The sequence below is a fragment of the Physcomitrium patens genome, chromosome 1 (genome assembly GCF_059467195.1).
Source record: "Physcomitrium patens ecotype Gransden chromosome 1, ASM5946719v1, whole genome shotgun sequence".
In the NCBI taxonomy this organism is placed as follows: Eukaryota; Viridiplantae; Streptophyta; class Bryopsida; order Funariales; family Funariaceae; genus Physcomitrium; species Physcomitrium patens.
Window position 1 is genome coordinate 23,905,136 of NC_143410.1, and position 17,902 is coordinate 23,923,037.

At 41.3% G+C, this 17,902-nt stretch overlaps 3 protein-coding genes across 13 annotated transcripts; 1 reads left to right on the forward strand and 2 right to left on the reverse strand.

Annotated features, from left to right (window-relative positions):
• Positions 1 to 7: 7 nt before the first annotated feature.
• Positions 8 to 5,508, forward strand: LOC112279765 (uncharacterized). 5 transcript variants are annotated; one of them, XM_024514436.3, is made up of 10 exons: positions 8 to 545; positions 1,270 to 1,463; positions 1,682 to 1,916; positions 2,261 to 2,430; positions 2,719 to 2,861; positions 3,006 to 3,183; positions 3,432 to 4,023; positions 4,144 to 4,256; positions 4,420 to 4,663; positions 4,951 to 5,508. In XM_024514436.3, exons 1-10 carry the CDS (start codon positions 477 to 479, stop codon positions 5,182 to 5,184), a joined length of 2,172 nt encoding a protein of 723 aa, XP_024370204.1. In that variant the 5' UTR covers positions 8 to 476; the 3' UTR covers positions 5,185 to 5,508. The 5 variants fall into 5 exon arrangements, with proteins under 5 accessions (XP_024370204.1, XP_024370219.1, XP_024370225.1 ...); XM_024514451.3 differs by having other exon boundaries at positions 9 to 865; XM_024514457.3 differs by having other exon boundaries at positions 31 to 478.
• Positions 5,509 to 7,233: 1,725 nt separating this feature from the next.
• On the reverse strand, positions 7,234 to 9,677 carry LOC112282692 (5-amino-6-(5-phospho-D-ribitylamino)uracil phosphatase, chloroplastic). Of its 5 annotated transcripts, none has more exons than XM_073537303.2 (3): positions 9,539 to 9,677; positions 9,168 to 9,282; positions 7,234 to 8,769 (listed from the first exon to the last, which is right to left on the reverse strand). In XM_073537303.2, exon 3 carries the CDS (start codon positions 8,752 to 8,754, stop codon positions 7,627 to 7,629), a length of 1,128 nt encoding a protein of 375 aa, XP_073393404.1. In that variant the 5' UTR covers positions 8,755 to 8,769; positions 9,168 to 9,282; positions 9,539 to 9,677; the 3' UTR covers positions 7,234 to 7,626. The 5 variants fall into 5 exon arrangements, with proteins under 5 accessions (XP_073393404.1, XP_073393401.1, XP_024376434.1 ...); XM_073537300.2 differs by having other exon boundaries at positions 7,234 to 8,775; XM_024520666.3 differs by lacking the exon at positions 9,168 to 9,282.
• A 571-nt stretch (positions 9,678 to 10,248) lies between these two features.
• LOC112282674 (hyperosmolality-gated Ca2+ permeable channel 1.5) lies at positions 10,249 to 17,600 on the reverse strand. Of its 3 annotated transcripts, none has more exons than XM_090254137.1 (13): positions 17,460 to 17,600; positions 16,444 to 16,536; positions 15,366 to 15,977; positions 14,953 to 15,114; positions 14,623 to 14,758; positions 14,292 to 14,393; positions 13,912 to 14,046; positions 13,679 to 13,759; positions 12,850 to 13,190; positions 12,417 to 12,662; positions 11,880 to 12,204; positions 11,336 to 11,569; positions 10,249 to 11,243 (listed from the first exon to the last, which is right to left on the reverse strand). In XM_090254137.1, the coding sequence occupies exons 3-13, from the start codon at positions 15,683 to 15,685 to the stop codon at positions 10,782 to 10,784; spliced, it is 2,544 nt and encodes an 847-aa protein (XP_090110263.1). In that variant the 5' UTR covers positions 15,686 to 15,977; positions 16,444 to 16,536; positions 17,460 to 17,600; the 3' UTR covers positions 10,249 to 10,781. The 3 variants fall into 3 exon arrangements, with proteins under 3 accessions (XP_090110263.1, XP_090110251.1, XP_024376411.1); XM_090254125.1 differs by having other exon boundaries at positions 17,394 to 17,528; XM_024520643.3 differs by lacking the exon at positions 17,460 to 17,600 and adding an exon at positions 16,921 to 17,289.
• Positions 17,601 to 17,902: the final 302 nt, after the last annotated feature.

Here is a 17,902-nt window from a genome sequence, read left to right on the forward strand (position 1 = left end):
TGCACACCATCTGTGCTCAGTTCCTTACCTCGTTGATCGCATGCTCAGTGGCTAGTAAATAAATCCATACGGATTAGGAAGGATTAAGTTGCGGAGAAGAACGAGTCAAAGGGAAAGGAGTCTAATGCGCTCAACAGTGATGGTTCTCCGAAAGTGGCTTCGACAGCCTGCTTCGACGAAATGCTCGATGGCTCCTACTTGTGGGACTGTAGTGTGTGCAATGGCTTAGGGTTTGGGTAGACGTTGGTTTTATGAATTTGGCTGTGTACAAGTGTGAGAGAATGCTTTGGTAGAGCTATATGGCATTTTAGTGATTGAAATCTAAGAAAACGCCTGCCGCAAATGATCCACTGGGGTTGAGCCGACGTGGCGTTTGAATTGACAAGGTAGAATGAATCTCAAGAGTTGAATGGAGGTTTGAATCTCGAGAGGTGCCGACACGCAAGATTCCAATTATCCCCGCTAGTATTGGGACTATGTATGTTTCTGTACTGCCCCAACCACGCCAACATGCCGGAGAGAACTGTAGATGTCAGTCTTCCGAGGTGCAGTGAACTCATCACCCTCCAACATCATTGACTACTTCTTGTAGAACTGTTAGTGGAGGGTGATGGAGGACTTATTGCTCATAGGAGCTTGTGGAAGCGTATCCAGTGGTACTGAGTTGATTTCAGGGAAGCAAGGCACAGGTTAGGGTTATCAAAGTGGGTTTACGGAATTGCCGCGATCGATAGAGTTGCTTTGTAGCCTTGGGAGAGGTGGTTGTCCACGCACGACGACTATTTGCTGTGGCTGGTTGCCACTTTTTCATTAACACCAAATGCGTGTTCGGTAATTTGGTGTTGTGAGACTTAAGTTGGTTCATGTATTCTTCTCATGCCTTTCTCCGGCTTATCTATGTCATCAATATCAGTTTATTTAGTTGCGAAGCATGTGGTATTCTCTGCTCAGGTCTAACGTACAGGACATGCTACTTGTTAGCTTTCAAAATATTTTACACAATGTCGTTACACTAGTGTATTCGACAACCTGATGATTCTACCAGTTGGGCGACTACCTTCAGTATGTCTGTTAGAGGGCTTGTATCAATTGCTACTACAAGCAACAGTGAGATTCGTGACAGTTCTAAATGTCAAAGCTCAAACCTAACACTTAACAGGGCACATAATTAGAAGTTCAATCAATAGTTGCCGTGTATTTTCTTACGCGGTGGTTTATACAGCAATTTGCAGCTGGAATCATTCTGATAGAGATCTTTGCGGTGCTCAGGCAGTCATGGCCTCGTTGACGAAAGGAAAGAATATGTTAGATTCTTTGATTGCGGGGGAGACTACCTTGAAGGATTTCTTTGGTGGCAAATATTCTGAGAAGACACAGGGACTGGACCGTTCACCCTCGGGCACTCGAAAATGGATAAAGGAATTGTCTTCACTTGCTAACGTTGTGGTTGGGCATTGCGCAAGGTAAGAGATGAACCTCTATTTTTTGGGTTTCAAAACGTGTTAATGAGTGCCCTCACATTTTGTAATTCATGGTTCTCTCCATTTTCTAGTGCAATACGCTTCTCTTCATCCTTTTTCGGCTTAACACGAAAAGGATGGAAACATGACGGTCCTGTTTTCTCCGAATTGTTTGTGTTTCATTAGCTCTATGTAATGTGCAAGTGCATTGTCTTTTCCAGGATATTGCAGCTGCACCCAGAGGAACTGCAGAGGCATTTTGAAGAGGAAGCCCCTACGTCGGCGAAACACCCATCTAAATATGCCCTGCATCTTCTTGAGTACAGTTGTTTCAGAGCCCTTTCTGTGCAACATCAAGTCACTGACCATCTGAGTGATAAGGATTTTCGACGGCTGACTTTTGATATGATGCTTGCTTGGGAGGCTCCAGGAGCAACCGACAGACCTGTTTTGAAGGTTTCGTCTCTGCGCTATTTCAAACATTTTGTGTGAAACGTCAGTGATACTAGGGGGCTGAGGATCATTTGAGAGTTTTATTTCTACGTTTGCGTGGCAGAATGGCCCTGTAAGGTGTTCCAGTAGCAAAGTTAACCTAACTCGACGCCCAAAGACATTCAGGAGAACTTCAGCGGGATTGGCTACTCTGAATTAAATGCCCTGATGGTCCTAATGATCCTCTGCCTTCGTTAAGTATTGCAGTTAGCCCTCTAGGGTAGAACACGCCTATCCTTTGAAAGTCTGCCATGTGTAGAAATACTGATTTTAAACTTGTTGTCCTAAAATGGGAATCGTACATGCAGGTTGACGTCGAGAGCACTATTGGACCTGATTCTTTTGCGCGAATAGCACCTGCTATTCCGTCTGTTGCAGATGCAATAACGGTGCACAGTCAGTTTGAATCTCTCACTGCTAGTAGTGGGAACCGTCTCCCTTTCGCCACCTACGACAAATATCTTGAGAAGCTGGATAAGTAAGTTGCACACTTTTAATTAATTATTTCTTTTGTCTTCCATCTCCTAACTCATATCAGCTGGATATAGTTGTTGCTGTTTATGAAATCTTATCTCAAACTCCGCAAAATTTTCCTTGTAGACGTTTTTGCTTCAACTCATTTTTATTGAGAGCTTAAACACTCTTGTGCATAATTGGATGTTCCTGCCACTCCTCAAGCTTAGTGTATCAAACTCATCTAATGTGCAAGCTGGGTTAACTAATTCAAGTTTGATTACTAATTCTTGTATTATAACTCGTTGCTTAGATCGATAAAAGCCATAAAAAATCAAGTTACACCGTCTCTACTGAAGGCATTGCAATTGGAAAAGGATGAGACTCTGATTGATATTGATGGGACTGCTACTACCCAGCCTGTTCTCCAGCATGTTGGTGTATCTACTTGGCCTGGTATGATTTATGGCTGTGTCAATCGCTCTTACCAGTGCTTTTAACTCTTCTTTCATGAGATTGGGCGGAAATGGCTTGCATTTCTGAAGAATGTTCGCTTCAGAAGCCTAGTTTTTGCGCTTACGACTCCGTAATCTTATGCAGGACGATTGACTTTAACTGATCATGCATTCTATTTCGAAGCGGCTGGGGTCGTGTCTTACGATAAACCTAAGAAATTTGATCTTTCGGCAGAATTAAAGCACGCGGTGAAGCCAGCTTTGACTGGGCCGTGGGGTGCCCGTCTATTTGACAAAGCTGTTATGTATAAATCAAGTGCCACGTAAGTTTTTACAACATACCGAAGTACTGTGCGTGTAGGCTATGTGCATTGTTAAGCAATTTTTAGGTCCCATTTCTCGTAAAACCCTTAGTGCCCAACTAGACTAGAGCCAGAAAATGTAGTATGATTATACAGTTGTATTGATATTCGAGAGAGATTTAGAAGAGCCGATATTGTCTGCAGACAGACATCCCCGCTTAGTAGCATTAATTTTTTTGCTTCTATAATTGCTGATTGATTGGGTGCAGGGTTGAGCCTGTTGTGCTAGAGTTCCCAGAACTGACAGGACGCTCGCGCCGTGACTATTGGTTGACAATTATTCGGGAAGTTGTGTCAGTTCACCAATTCATTCGCACTTACCAACTGGAAGGTGTAGGGAAAGCAGAAGCTTTAGCTAAGGCAGTCTTGGGAATCGCTCGGTTAAGAGCTACAAGAGAAACTTTTCATTCCCTGCCTCTCAAGCCAGAAAGCTTACTCACATTCTCATTCGCCACAGAGATAACCGGGGGAGATTTGATTCTGGCAGAACTGGCAAACTCACTTCGTAGCACAGGCCGTTCTGAAGGACAAGTAACTGAAGAAAGTTCTTACTTGGGTCACAAGATCTATGCAAGCTCTGCTGCAGCTGTTGTAGCTACCTTCCGTCCTTCTGCTTCCAAGGGAGTTGAAAAGATGAAAGAATCACCTGTGCCGATTGGAGAAATTCTCATCGGTGAAATAACTCCCTTGGAGAAGGCAATTTTACAGTCACGGGATAATAGTAAGAAGGTCCTTCAGGCACAGGCTACCATAGAGGAAGTTAAGGTTGAAGGCATTGACACCAACGCTGCTGTTATGAAGGTATTTTTCATCTCAACTTGGATATGTTGCCCATTAGTTCTTTCGTTTCTTTTGTTCTGATAAACGCTTTAATTAGAGCATGGACAATGTGACTAACGCCGCTTTGTTATGTGGTTCTAGGAGCTGCTGACTCCCTTGGTAGCAGTAACTACTTGGCTTCAAGCTGTTCTTGCATGGGAAGAACCTTCAAAGTCTTTCACGTTCTGTGTTATTGGGACTTACATCATTGTCAAGTGAGTACTAAGCGAATGAGTTTTTCAAAAGCATGGTCAAAGATTGAACACAGTGAATCTGCTATTCGGATAAATGGAGGTAGATGACAATAATTAAATGTTCACATTCCTGCCACACGCGATCGGGACATTCCCATTAATTCGTGTCCATCATTTCCCGCAGGGGTTGGTTAGCCTACATGTTCCCACTCTTGCTCGTTTCGATGGCGTTGTACATGGCGTATGTTCGATATATGCGTGCGGGAGCGGCAATCAAAGAGGTTCTGGTTCTCAAGCCTCCGAAGATGAACGCGGTTGAGCAGGTGCTTGCCCTGCAACAAGCATTGTCGCAGCTCGAGGGGCTGATTCAGACTGGAAATATATTCCTCCTCAAGACACGTGCTGTGGTTTTATCAGTTCTTCCAGAGGTTAATCCTCCCTTTTGACTCTGTTTACTTCGAACTGTTGCAGCATGTGTGAAGTGCCTCATAAGTGAACAAAATGAATCGATTTCAATTATTTGAGGTTCAATAAGTGTTTGGTTAGTCTATCCACCTAACGAACTAACAGTTTTAACTCTACGGTAGGCTTTCACTGGTCATTTTATAAATGAAGTGAATCTAGAGCTTCACAGAGATCATGACTGCCTTGACCACATCAATAGTCTGTCGGAGAAAAGTGTTCTGACGAAGGTTGGGGGGGGTTGTGCATGCAGGCTACGAATCAGGTCATAGCACTACTTCTGGTAGTAGCTACTATCTTGCTCATTTTTCCTACTCGCTGGTTGATACTTGTCACCTTCCTTAATGTGTTTACAAGTGAAATGCCTGCCAGGGCAGAAACGACACGCAGATTTATTCGGCGAATTAATGAATGGTGGTATGGCATACCTGTTGTTCCAGTCCGGTTTGTCAAACCTGAGGTAGAAAGTGAGAAAATCTGTAAATAAATAAGTGGCAGTGCTGTCATTTTTCTAGTCTCTTATGTTCATATGTTTCTGCACAAGCGAATCCAAGATATAATTTTCTGTAGGATACCAGGAAACGATTGACCCTTTCTTGCATTCGTTATGCGTGATGGCTGAAGGAGGTCAAGGTAGACTCATCCGGAATATTAGAACAAGGTCTTGTGAATATAGCATCTGTTCCAGACGCACTCCTGCTCCTACCAAAAGCTGAATGGCTGTAGCATGGAGGGTGGTAGCATAGAAACCAGTAGAAAATTCTGTAGGCACTTTCTAATCCAGAAAATGAAGGATTAATGTCTACAGGAATGATTACTTTTCTTTGTTCGTCTTACTAACAGTGATGCTGGATGTGATCTATGAGTTATCGTTCACAACATTTTGTTCGCATAGCATCACCAAATTATTCTTCCAACACACTTGAATATATCCTAGTAACCTACCTAACATTGCAGTACAGTTTGATACATTAGGGTGGGTAGCAACCAAACCGTAGTATTGCTGGGTCGTTCTAAATGAGCTCATTGAAAAGACAAAGAATTATGACTTGGGGCTTTGGTATCTGTTTCTAAAGAGTCACTCACTCCCCTCCTTTCTAATCCACGATATTGATTAATGGTTCATCTTTGGGCACAGTCAATATTATTAGAGCTTTCGCTCAGATTCATCTTGCAGGTAATGGAAATTGCTGTGAAGCAACTCAGGATAAGTCTGTTGATAACTTCTCAATAGATTGGAAAACAATAGAATTGTAGTGTATCATTTCTATAATTATTAAAACTTAAACAGAAACTTCTAATATACAAGTCTTTTTAGCTCTAGAAAAGCAATTTTTCAACTCTCTATTACCTCAATTCTTTCTGGAATCACAAAAATATTACATGGTTTTTTTATTTTATTTTAAAAAAAAAGTTACATGCTATTGGCTAGATGTCTATTAAATGAGGATAAAATTATATATATATATATATATATATATATATATGTATTTAGTTCCAAATAATATGAATTACCATATTTTTTATATATACTTGTAGCATATGTGCTAATTAAGTATTTACTTGTTTGATGGTGCCAAACTAACATTAATCTCTTTAACAAAATTAATAATTCTTTGAGAAATCATGCCTTATTTTTGTCTTAATACATTGTCATCTTTAGTGACTCATAGTACTTTTTCTATCACCTTCAAAACTTATTTAATATTTAAAATCATATCATTAAAATACAATTGGTATGGGTTTAATTTTTTAATTACAATATGAAAAAACAATATTTTACTTTTGTAATATTTTCATGACTGTGACAATATATGTGCAATATCAAACATACCTGTAAAACCTTGTGTATATAGTGTTGAAGCTAAATTGACAAATCATTTATATACAAAGTGTAATTCTTTTATCCAATACATTCTTTGTTGTGATAGTATATTTTCACATAAATATAACATTAGTAACTTTTTGGTCCTTTAGTTCTTTGAATTTAGACTCTGAAGTTTGAAAAAATTATAATTTGATTGATTATTGATAATTTTTACTAAATATTTAGTCAAAGATATTTCCATTGCATTGCCTTTTATGCTACATCTATTTCTACAACGTCCTATAGTTGTGCATATATAAAGAAAACATGTTTTTAAATCATCAAATTTAATTGTAATAATATTTCTAATTCTTTTCATTTTTTGAATGTTGTAATTTTTTTTTGAAAAGTTCAAAACATCTTGAAAACTGTTTATCGTATTATAAAATTGTTAAAATTGGATCCATCTATAATTAGTAAACTAAGAGGAATATTAAATCAATCCAGTCAAATCTTAAATCAACTTCCCTCCGATGTGAAACAGTCTTCATGCTGCCTGTTTCTATCTTTGCAACTGCAACTGACCAGGATTATTCCCGTATCCAATACTCGCTGAAGGGAATACAAATGAAACCACACTAGATAGTAGACAAAAACTATCTCGACACAGAACTCATGACAAACAAATTACCATAAGCAAACAGTGAGGACACAATACCTGAGAAAGCATTGCTGGGAAATGTAAGAGGACAACTGGTGCAGAGGTGAAACCCAGTTCCTGAATGCCTCCACACCATCGTGAAGATGAATTGACTTTTCTTTCAACTTTACACGATGTTCCAAGTAATGAAGAAAGGACGAAGAACTGATAAAGGTGAGCCTAGGTACTAGAAGCAGATGGCAACAGAAGCCAACTCCTTAACCATCCAATTGTACACAAGATACTGTACTTAATCTCCAATCTAGAGTATCTTCACAAGAAAACCTGAGCTCCATCCTGAGAGGATTTCTAAATCATACATAATTTTTGAAGTATTCTACAGGAATTAAACAGAAATAAACATTGAAAGTTACAGGAGTTACTATATACACCACTAGGCCTGATTCATTGAATGAGAAGAATCAAAACCAAGTATCATTCCTAAGCCTCCTTTTAGCTGGTTGTTTCGGTTCAGCCTGCTTTTGCAAGTCCATAAATTCGGCTCCCTTATTCGCAAATAACCGCCGCAAGTTCATCACTGACAGGTCAGCAAATCTGCTGACAGCCAAATCTGCTTGAGTCAATTCATACGCAGGATGTGAACCAATAAGGGCGACCGCTTTCATGGTACAGTTGTGAGCTGCAGCCACGCCACGAGGGTCATCTTCAAAGACAACGCATTTAGAAGGGGGACGATCAAGCTTTACGGCTGCAGAGAGAAACATATGTGCAATAGACTCCATCCCATCCTCCTCTGTCACAAAAGCTTTAAAGTACTTCAGTAGCTTCAGCCTTTGCAGAACTGCAAGAAGACTTATTCTATCCATGGAAGAGGTAATAGCACAGGGTACCCCAGCATTGGACAATGCGCCTAACCATGTCCTGAGACCCTCCATTGGGGCTTCCACTAATCCTAATTCCTCAGAATACAAAGTTGCTAATCGTTTTGTCAGCCGAACAACTTTATCATCATTAATTTCTTCTCCCCAGCCTAAAATTGTACGCAAAGCCTGGTTAATATCCATGTAAAGCAATTTTCTTTGCTTCTCCGGGCATGAGGGCAAAGGCATGTTTTCTTCAGCTGCGAGACGACTCCAAGCCCCCAGCCGCAGTACATGTGTGTTCAATAGCACGTTGTCCCATGAGAAAATCAATCCGAATGCTTCGTCTGGTTTCATGGCATACCTAATCCGCTGCAAACCTCGCTCTCGCATTCGATCATTCAGAAAGTCTACATCCACATGAAGAGGCCCAGTTGCTCTAAAGGTTGCAAATCCCTCACCATGTTCCGCACCTATGGATTCTTTAGCAAACAACTTAGCTCCTTTCCTTGCAAGATAAGGGATAGGACCGTCTGATTCCTTATCCTCAGACGTTCCTGATATAACCAACATTCTATTCAATTTATCTAACGGCTGCCGCTTTACTCTCATCCAATACTTCTGTAATCGGACTTTTCCTAACCCCTTAAATGACTCTGTGCTTCGCAAATTCATTGGAGGTTGTCGTAATGCTAACGAAGATGTAATCAACTCCACTGCGGTGGACATGATGCCTGAAGTTGGCTGCAGCTGACAACAGAATATGATTGTCAGTTCAGACTAGACCTTGACCTGCAGTCTAAAGTGCTTCTAATGGTAATGCGGGTCAACACGCCATCAGGTAGCTCAACTTCGACATTACAAGACCCTCTTCATGTCCCTGAAAATTTTCTCAGCTGTGATCACGCCTATATAAACTTTGGACCGACCGCGAACCTAAATATCGATCCCTCGCATTCAAATTTGGATCTGAATATAGTATCACCGCCAAAATCTTACCACATATGAAATTTCAAAAAATCTCAATAAACATATGCAGTGCCAGCTTCTCCTACGAAGATTCAATGACACAATGAGGTCCACAATTCACAGGCACGATTTACCGATACTATATTAAAAATTTCACCCCGGCCAAATTTCACCTGCTGATCGCCACAAATGCAAAATCGGTTTAAATCGTACACTGCCACTTGCTGCCATCCACGCTATTACCACCCACAATTGGATACTACGACTTAGGGTTTCAGAGAGTCTACACTGAAATTCCGAGAGCAACGAGTAAGAAATCGACTAGATCGTCAATTTAGCGAAATTCGCTCTGCCTACAGCGAGAACTTGAAACACACCCATGCTGCCCTGCGTCTGGTCCAAAGGACTTTCAGTGGAGCAGCATTAGGTACATCAAAGTAAAAACACTTGGCTAAGAGCAACCAATCAGAGATCCACTGAATAAAACGAAAGAGGTTTCGAAACAATGCAGAAAAGGAAAACAGAGAGCATCATCGTCCCTCACCTGCACACGGGAGCGCTAATCCTGACGCGCTTCAGCTCCTTGCTCACGTGCACCCACACTACCACTCCATGAGCTCCGAGTCCCAATCCCACGATTCTGACGTTCGGGGGCAATTCTGCCAAGCCCTAGATGGGACGGAGGAGACGATTGAGAACGTTACGAGGTTTGCCCACAACGCGGAAATAGGAAGGAGAGGGGAGCATGCGGTGCTGCGAGCGTAGGCGCCTATCCAGGGGCAGAAGTGACGTAGATCATGTGATGGGTTTTTATGGATTGCCGCCGACCTAGCGCGTGTGACATTGATTGGGTCACGACAAACCTTGCGATATGGAATTGTGACGAATTTGGACGATTAGTATCGGATGAGCGTGGAGCTTTGAGTTGGCTGGGTGCTTCTGGGTCCTTCCACGTTCTTGGGTAGCGGGGTAACTTGGACTTGGGTTCACCGTCCGAGGTGAAGTTAGTTTAAGGAAAAGTATCCTTTCTTCGGTACATGACTGATCGCTGTTCTTCTCGGACTCGGACACCATTGTTTTCTGATTTGCGGCTAAGAGGTTTTTACGTTGTTATGTATTACTGTGATCGCAGTATCAACGCCCCCAAAGGTGGTTTAAATGCGTTAAAGGTTACGTCATTTTTACGGGAATGTTTTCAAGTCTCACGAGGTTTGTTTCTGCCCGGACATTTACTTCTCGGATGCGCACAACGAATTCTGCGTGAAATGTGAGCAGTGGTGGAATTCCACCTTAAGCACAATACATTGTACTGTAAGCACCGTCATCAATGGAGACCTAGTTGTTGCTAGATTGTCCAGCCCTTGTCTATGACATCAGTTTGTATGCCATTTCATGCTCCAATGAATCTGTTTACTAGAAGGAATAACTACAGTTAATCCTGTTATCCCTTTCATCTATGCGACAAAATCTGAGCTTCAAATGTTTAACCATATGCTGCACGATTGTGCTCCAATTGTGCTGTCTTTGTATCAAAGTCTCGCATGAGGGAGTGTCTGTCATCGTTCTAAGCCATTTCAAGCAATAAACACAGACGAACGAGTCTTAATCTTGACCCTGCTCTTGTAATCCACTAAAGAAAGGGGTGAATACATGCAGATCAGCGTGTTAAACTGCTCACATTTCCGGGGAAACAAACCGCTTGTTCACATCCACTTTCACAGAAGACAGATCTTTTTTTAAAAAAAAATCTATGTGCGGCTTTTGCAGGAACCAAGCTCATGCAGGCCTCACGGAAGATTTCTGAAAGATGCATGGGACGGCTCAAACCTTCTAGAAGATGGCCAAGATCTAGAACCTAGATGATGGGCCCTTCCTCTTGGCTGGACTGGTGGACATAAGGAAGCATCAACTGGAAACAGAGCTGGAGGATCACCAACTTGCACATGATTAGGTATTCCGTTAGAACCATAAATCGAGCCATTCCCCACTTCATTGGAGTGTATTGAGGTTGCTCGGGAGTTCATCCAAAATGATTTTCCTGAGGTCACACTGTCACCGTAATTGTTGCTAGGTGCCTCAGATCGGCGATGATCTTTGCCACCACGTGGAGGAGTGCCATTTCTAACTGTGCCTGGATCATCGTCATCACTTTCCGTAGAAGACAACTGGATTGCAGGGTGGAGGTATGATTTCTCAAGCATGTTCACAGTGTCCGCGTTGAATTCCAAATTATCTTTCCTTATAGCTTCCTGCATCCCGCAACAAAGATTCATCAGTTTTATGAGATCTTTGTTTTACCCCAGAAGTGATACATCGATGAAATTCACGAAAGAAGGTTTACCTGCAAAGGGAAATTTTTGAAGGCTGGCAGGAACTTCTGACGACAATGCAGATGGAAGACAATGGTGAGTACAGGGAGCGGAAGCAAAAAGGGTGTTGAAGCGACTGCTTGCTTTAAGGAGAATAAACCAATTATCGTGAGGTGCTTGATGATGAGAGCAATAATGATATTGCGATGGATAAACGGCCAGAATGACGCTGCACATTCATATCTAGGCTCATAAACATTGATAATCTGCAACAACACCAAAACCAGTGAATTACAACATTAAGGTATGAATCGTGTAAGAGCTGAAAAACGAGAGCACCTCTTCATCAATTAGAATTAAGATTGTGCTAATCGAACTTGTGCCTAAAATCGAACAAGGAGGTGCAAGCTCATGTGTCATTGATCTGTAAATCGCCCAAATTTCAAATATTTGCAGGCATTGCCCCTCGTTTAAGTGCATATTCGTCGAAAAGCATAAAGCATATAAAGATTAGATTATACAGGAAAGACGAACAAAGCCGTGGAAATTCTCATCCAAATAAAAATAGAAGCTTACCTGATTTCGATATACGAGGTAACCAAAGGCAAAAAACATGACTAGGAACGGCAGTATGAGTGGCGAAATGACTGCGTAGACCAGACCAAGTAGAAAGTATAGACTCAAGCGAGTCAGAATAACTGTATAATCTGGTGGTGAAGCTGGTAGAATTTTCACTCGATCTTTCTCGGTTCGCACGAAGAAGAAATCGGAAACATGGTACCAGAAGAGCGGCCAAAGACGAAGTATTTCAGCAGCATTGGCTGACCAACCATCCACCATGATATACGACATGAAAAAGGTTGCCTTCATGGGGACGGAGAATCCAAAAGTTTTTGGGATTCTGATCGCATATTTCCACAAGAAACACGTATAAATTTTCATTCATTAAAACTTGATAAAGAACTGTAACAGCTAACCTTTCCGATAATTCAGATTGTGATGAGTTCTGAGCCTACGAGGCTGCCCCCACGTACAAAAATCAACACTACAAGCATACAAAAAAAAAAAAAAAAAAAAGTTTCAAATAAAAAGCTGTGAGGGAATGTGTCTTACGTTGTAGGTGCTGCAATGTACTGCCTTAGCTGCTCAAATAGAGATCCAATAAAGACGTTACCAAAAAACACGTTGACCACCATGAATATGTAGTACTTCAGAGCCGCATACTTATCAATTTTTGAATAAGAGACATGGCCTTCAAACTTTGTAAGTACTCTCAACAGTGGAGGTAGGATCAACACAACAATTATTCTCAAGAGAAGCCCTGGAAGATACCCTTGAAAGAAGGACCTAACGATACTCCTGTGAGATCCAAGATCATCGGTATCAGCATCCAGACCTAGTTACACAAGAATGAAAGAACCAATCACTTTAGTAAGCAAGGAAGAACAAGCACCGGAACCTGTCAGAACTTCAGACTAGATTTACTGGTGCTGAAAAGTAGCACCCATAACTCTAAACCAAAATAACTTGGTTGAGGAGTACTGACCAGCGTATAATGGGCTTGAGAAATGGAAAATACTTGATAAGAGTGTCTAGATTGGCCAATGATTGCACGAATGCAACTGGAATAAAGAAGAAGATTATTAAAGCAACTACGAGTAGGTTCACAATGAGTCGGTAAGCGTTCAATTGCATGTAGTTAAGGGGCAGACTTCTCCAATACACATCCCGAGGTTCACAAGCCCATTCAGTCATCCATTTTGTACATTCTCCGCTTTGTAATGACTGAGCGCAGACAGCAGCACCCCAGCATGAGTTGAAGGTGACAAAACCAGCTTTAACAACATAATCTGAATGCGATAATACATTCTTTCGCTCAGACCTAACCTGTCACAGAAAGGTAATAGCAAAAGCAAAAGGTTATTGGTTCTCTAAATTGTTATCGTCGTTTGCAGATGACAAAATACACCCTTTGTATACGAAACACCAATGCACATGATAGCTGAATCGTCAGTGAAGAGTTACTATTTGGGAAACAACGAGAAAACCTAGACACTGATTACCATTCTAAAATTTCCATCTACCTCGTACATATACACGCATTTCGTAATACAATATTTACTGCACTAGTAGAAAGTGGAACACGCTGATCTCTACTAGGTTCCCTGTCGAACGAGAACTCTTTTTCCCAGGAATGACATTGAAATCAGCTGTTTAGCAATTAAGCATTTATAATGCTGTACATATGCTGAGGTTTGAGACATCACAGTCAAGTTCTGGCTCCTCATCCCTACCATGTAATGAAGTACAACTGGAGTATATATCAAGCCATTAACAAAACAACGATCAAAATGTAGGGGATCAGAGGGAAATACCTCTTTTTTAAGTTGAGCGATTTTATCTTTGTAAAAATCAATGGCATCCGATTTCGGCATACATATATGGTACCAGTGCTTCTGAAATATGGAACGTCAAGTGTAAGAACAAGGGTTAGAATACATATAATGAGTTATGAATCCAAATACACCTTCACTTCATGCATGTTTGAGTTACACTTCGAACTTGTTCCAAGCCTGCCCACCAAGACAGCAACTTACTTGAAATTTACCTTAAGTGTAGGTCGGGAAGCCTCAGGATCAGCATCTTTGCGAGCTTCGTAGGCTTTGACGATGAGTTCTAATTCACCTTCATATTTCTCTACTTTCTTAATGAGCTTATGCAGTTTCCTCGCGTTGAACACAACCTGCAACATAAATATGCAATCCGCAAATCCGTTATATTCAACAATCCTTCTAGATACTCTTCTATGCTTTGTCCGGGCATAACAATGGACAAGGAAAATCGTGATATGATCGTTCTTCTAAGAAAGTTTTGACCTAGGTAGTAAATTTTAAAATAATTATCTTACCACAAACCTGTGAGAAATCAATGTATACCTGAAATGAAAGGAATTCATTCACAGAAAACATTACACCCAAAGCGAAATACCTGGTGAGTATGATAGTGCTCAGGGTGGTTTTCTTGGAAAAACTCCCGAATTTTTTCTCCAACAGACATACTTGTGTCTTTAGGCACATGCCTCACCAAAACCTGCGATGGCAAAGAGAAAACAATTGTATGTTTTTGGTGAAAACTCCTCGTCAAATAGGGGCAGCATCCACCAGTAGCTCACTACATGTGAATATACATTTACAAGGCAGGACATGTTCTCGGTTCGACGCAATAATTTTAGGGTGAATCTTAAGTAGAAGATGGAAGACATGAAAATGCTACAAATCTGACCACACTGAACTATCTTGATGATACAGACAAGTCTTACCGTAAAATGCTCAGGCCGTTGCTTTCGAGATACAATATACTGTAACCGGCGCTTAGATATTCTAGAATATTCAATGTAAAGCAAGATAATCGTCCATATAGTGAACAAATACGACGCCAATAGATGTGCCCATAATCTGAAAGACAACAACCTCCCTTCAATTCACAGTTTTCATAGTACTATTTCTATGTTCTAGTGTGCAATTCAAGTCAAACCTGGAGGCAATACTAAGCCTGTAAGAGAATACAACAAGATCCTGGAGATAATGGACATTGATTTGGGGAGCAACTAGCAGTAAAATATTTGAAACCCAACTGAAAATGCACAAACCTTTCTGAAAGATCGTGTACGTTTGCAATAGACAGGGTATCAACTCTGCTATACGTCACGTTAGACTCAACTGATTGAAAATTTTGCAGCTCAGTATCTGTCGTATTCACAGGAATGAGCACTACCGATCCCCAGATCATTAGCGGAACAAACAGCTTCAGCCTGCACCATGACAACTCCAACTTAATTTGAGCAGAAAGACAAACTAAGTTCAATCTATCGAACACAAATCTATCGCAAATGACGCTTTCTGAGCAAAAGCATGATGCAGCAAGCATCATGTTAAGAGAATCCTGCAACAACTGAGCGGCGGGGAGTCTGCTTTTAGAAAGGAAATCATCTTAAACACGTTTTAACACTTTCATTTAATAGGGGGGGTTGCAGTAAGTTGCAGAGTAATATGGCCGACGTACCCAAACAAATAGGTCCGAAGGAGGACAGCAGAGTCAAGACCATACTGCTCAATGAACTCCATTTCTGTCGTGCGCCAGGTAGACAATATCCAATCAAAAAGGTTCGAACACCACCTCCAACCAACCCCACGATGTCTCTTATCTTCTGAATTCACCAAGTCATCTACGCGCTCAACCAGGCCCTTCAAGTACCGTCGTGGGTAGTAGACCCGAAAATTCAAAGGCAAATTTTTTAACAGTACATAAGATATCAAGAATGATACTGTTAACACCACATTGATCCAGAATGAGGTTAAGAGATCCAATTCTGACTTCGCCATCTTAAACCTGCAGTGAGAAGAACTGGAGAGTAGGCTCAATCTCCAGAGTAAATAACGTGGTGATGGTTTAATGAGTCAAAGTTCGGAAATCCACTGTCATCCATGTGGGGAGGGGAGGATCCATCCGGCTTATTTCTAGAATCGCACGCCATTCCATCACTGCATCTCATTTGCAAGCACACTGATCCAAACACCAGCATTGAATAACTCGTTCCATGGACGCATATATGACAACCTGGTTGCAGGCTTCAACATGACTTCTGTTGGCATCTCTGGTTGTAAAGTCAGAAACCTGCACAAGAGCGAGGTCATGGAGAGAATCTGGATTTCATTGACCTTGTTCACCAACGGTATTAGCGGTGGTCATGTCAACAGCTAAAAACATATAGAATATGATGCATTAAACAACTATGACCATACTCTACAAACTATACGACCTTCTCGTAGTTACAAAACACTTCAACATTCATATGTAAGAAATAAGCCATCGACACTGAGATTGAGCTAATGGACTAAAATTCTGCTTATGAGGAGTTAGATATCGACTTCTTGAATTCAATCATCGCTGTTGATATACTGCTCCAAAATGACCTACAACCCAATTAAGGAAAATACACATTGGCTCAGCTACCTTCGTCGATCTACGTGATTCTTAGAGAAAGGTACCGAACTAAATATTTCCTCGACCCAACACTAAGCCCTAAATTCATTTCACATTGATCATCCCAAGTCAAGGAGGGGTAACGGAGGTAGCTCACCCTGCATTGCCAGTCGCACGCCTCGACGGATTCTACAGACATGTCCATGAACACTTGGAATGAGTTGATTTGCCAACTCAGTGCAAGGGTATCCTGTTCACGTCCATTCCATTCGCCACATATGGAAGATAGGTCAGCTTGCAGGTTTATTATCCAGTTGAGATTGCTCGCGCAATAAATAAATAAAATTATACACAAAAAAATTAAGATAATGAAAGAATAATAATAATAATAATAACAATAATAATAAAATCCCTAAAATTAATCCAAGCTGCTTAACCCAAAGATAAGTTGGGAATCTTTTGCCAAGCGCATGTGTTGTTATCCTGAGGTCGTTAGTTTGAGTAATTAGGGGCGCGGAGAATAAATTCAATCTCAGACATGAACAGCAAGGATCGGGAAACGATTCACTTGAAAATGTAGAGGAAGTAAAAGTGAAACTGTCATCTATGAAAAAATAAGACGTATTGAGCTTACTTGTCAACAGATTCAGAGCTAATTCTCACTAACAGCCATACCGCCAACTTTACATAACAGTAGCCGAGCTGTTATTTCTCAACAAGACTCTGTCGCTTGTCCTCCTCCCCAAACTCTACACATCCAAGCCTTAAGAATCTGTAGAGCCTCGTGATCTCCCTACACTTCAAACATTTATTTCTACACATACTCCGTAAGAGCTCCCAATCACGGCAAACTACGCCAAAAACCGTAAGGAATCCAGAACAATCTTGCACCGCGGCACCGACCTTAATCGCCCATCTCCAAGTCTACACCCTTCTGCAAATGCAACAAACCGCTTACGCACTATGCTCCGACGCATGCCTCTCATAAAAACCTTCACCCTCCCATCGCTTGAACAGTTGCAATGAACTAACAAACCCGCTCTAGTTCTCGAAAGCAAAGAAATGCCACATCAACAACAATACAGCGCATTGCTCAGAGCGAACTACCTTTTCGGCACCAGAAAAACTACTGCAAGGTCGTCCAACTACTCTAGTGAGAAAATCCGTCCTCACCGAGTCGCAAAGCGCAACCGAGTCGCATGGGTTGCGAGGAAGCAAAAGCCCGAATAATTTGCCACCAACTCCCTCTTCATTCCTTACCACCCAGGCTCGTGCGGAACCAGTCCGCTGTCCAATGTGCACACCGCAGTCGGCGCGGCAAAACTGGCACTTTTCTTCACTTTCATAGCGAACTTATTGAAGACCACCTCCCATTAGTAACTAGTCTTTTAAGGCTTCTGATATGGAGCAACTGATTCAGAAAATTTTGGGTTAATTGCTGTCTGTTCAGCGACTCTCGTTTCCAAAATCTAGTAACCATTCAAAATCTGATAACCACCGACACTTAACAATACTCAACTTTCTCACATTCCAGTTCACACTCAACCCAAAATCAAAAACACAAAAAAAAAAAAAAAAAAAAAAAAAAACACACCATACTCCATTTCCCGAAGCAC

Excerpts from the sequence above, each read along its gene's own strand:
- LOC112282692 (XM_024520666.3), bottom strand. The coding sequence starts at position 8,754 with ATGTCCACCGCAGTGGAGTTGATTACATCTTCGTTAGCATTACGACAA.
- LOC112282674 (XM_090254137.1), bottom strand. The coding sequence starts at position 15,685 with ATGGCGAAGTCAGAATTGGATCTCTTAACCTCATTCTGGATCAATGTG. Across the intron at positions 14,394-14,622 it reads AACGGCCTGAGCATTTTACG|GTTTTGGTGAGGCATGTGCC; the intron begins GTAAGACTTGTC and ends TTGCCATCGCAG. Across the intron at positions 12,205-12,416 it reads TACATTGCAGCACCTACAAC|AATCCCAAAAACTTTTGGAT; the intron begins GTAAGACACATT and ends ATATGCGATCAG.
- LOC112279765 (XM_024514436.3), top strand. The coding sequence starts at position 477 with ATGTATGTTTCTGTACTGCCCCAACCACGCCAACATGCCGGAGAGAAC. Across the intron at positions 4,024-4,143 it reads CCAACGCTGCTGTTATGAAG|GAGCTGCTGACTCCCTTGGT; the intron begins GTATTTTTCATC and ends ATGTGGTTCTAG. Across the intron at positions 4,664-4,950 it reads TTTTATCAGTTCTTCCAGAG|GCTACGAATCAGGTCATAGC; the intron begins GTTAATCCTCCC and ends TTGTGCATGCAG.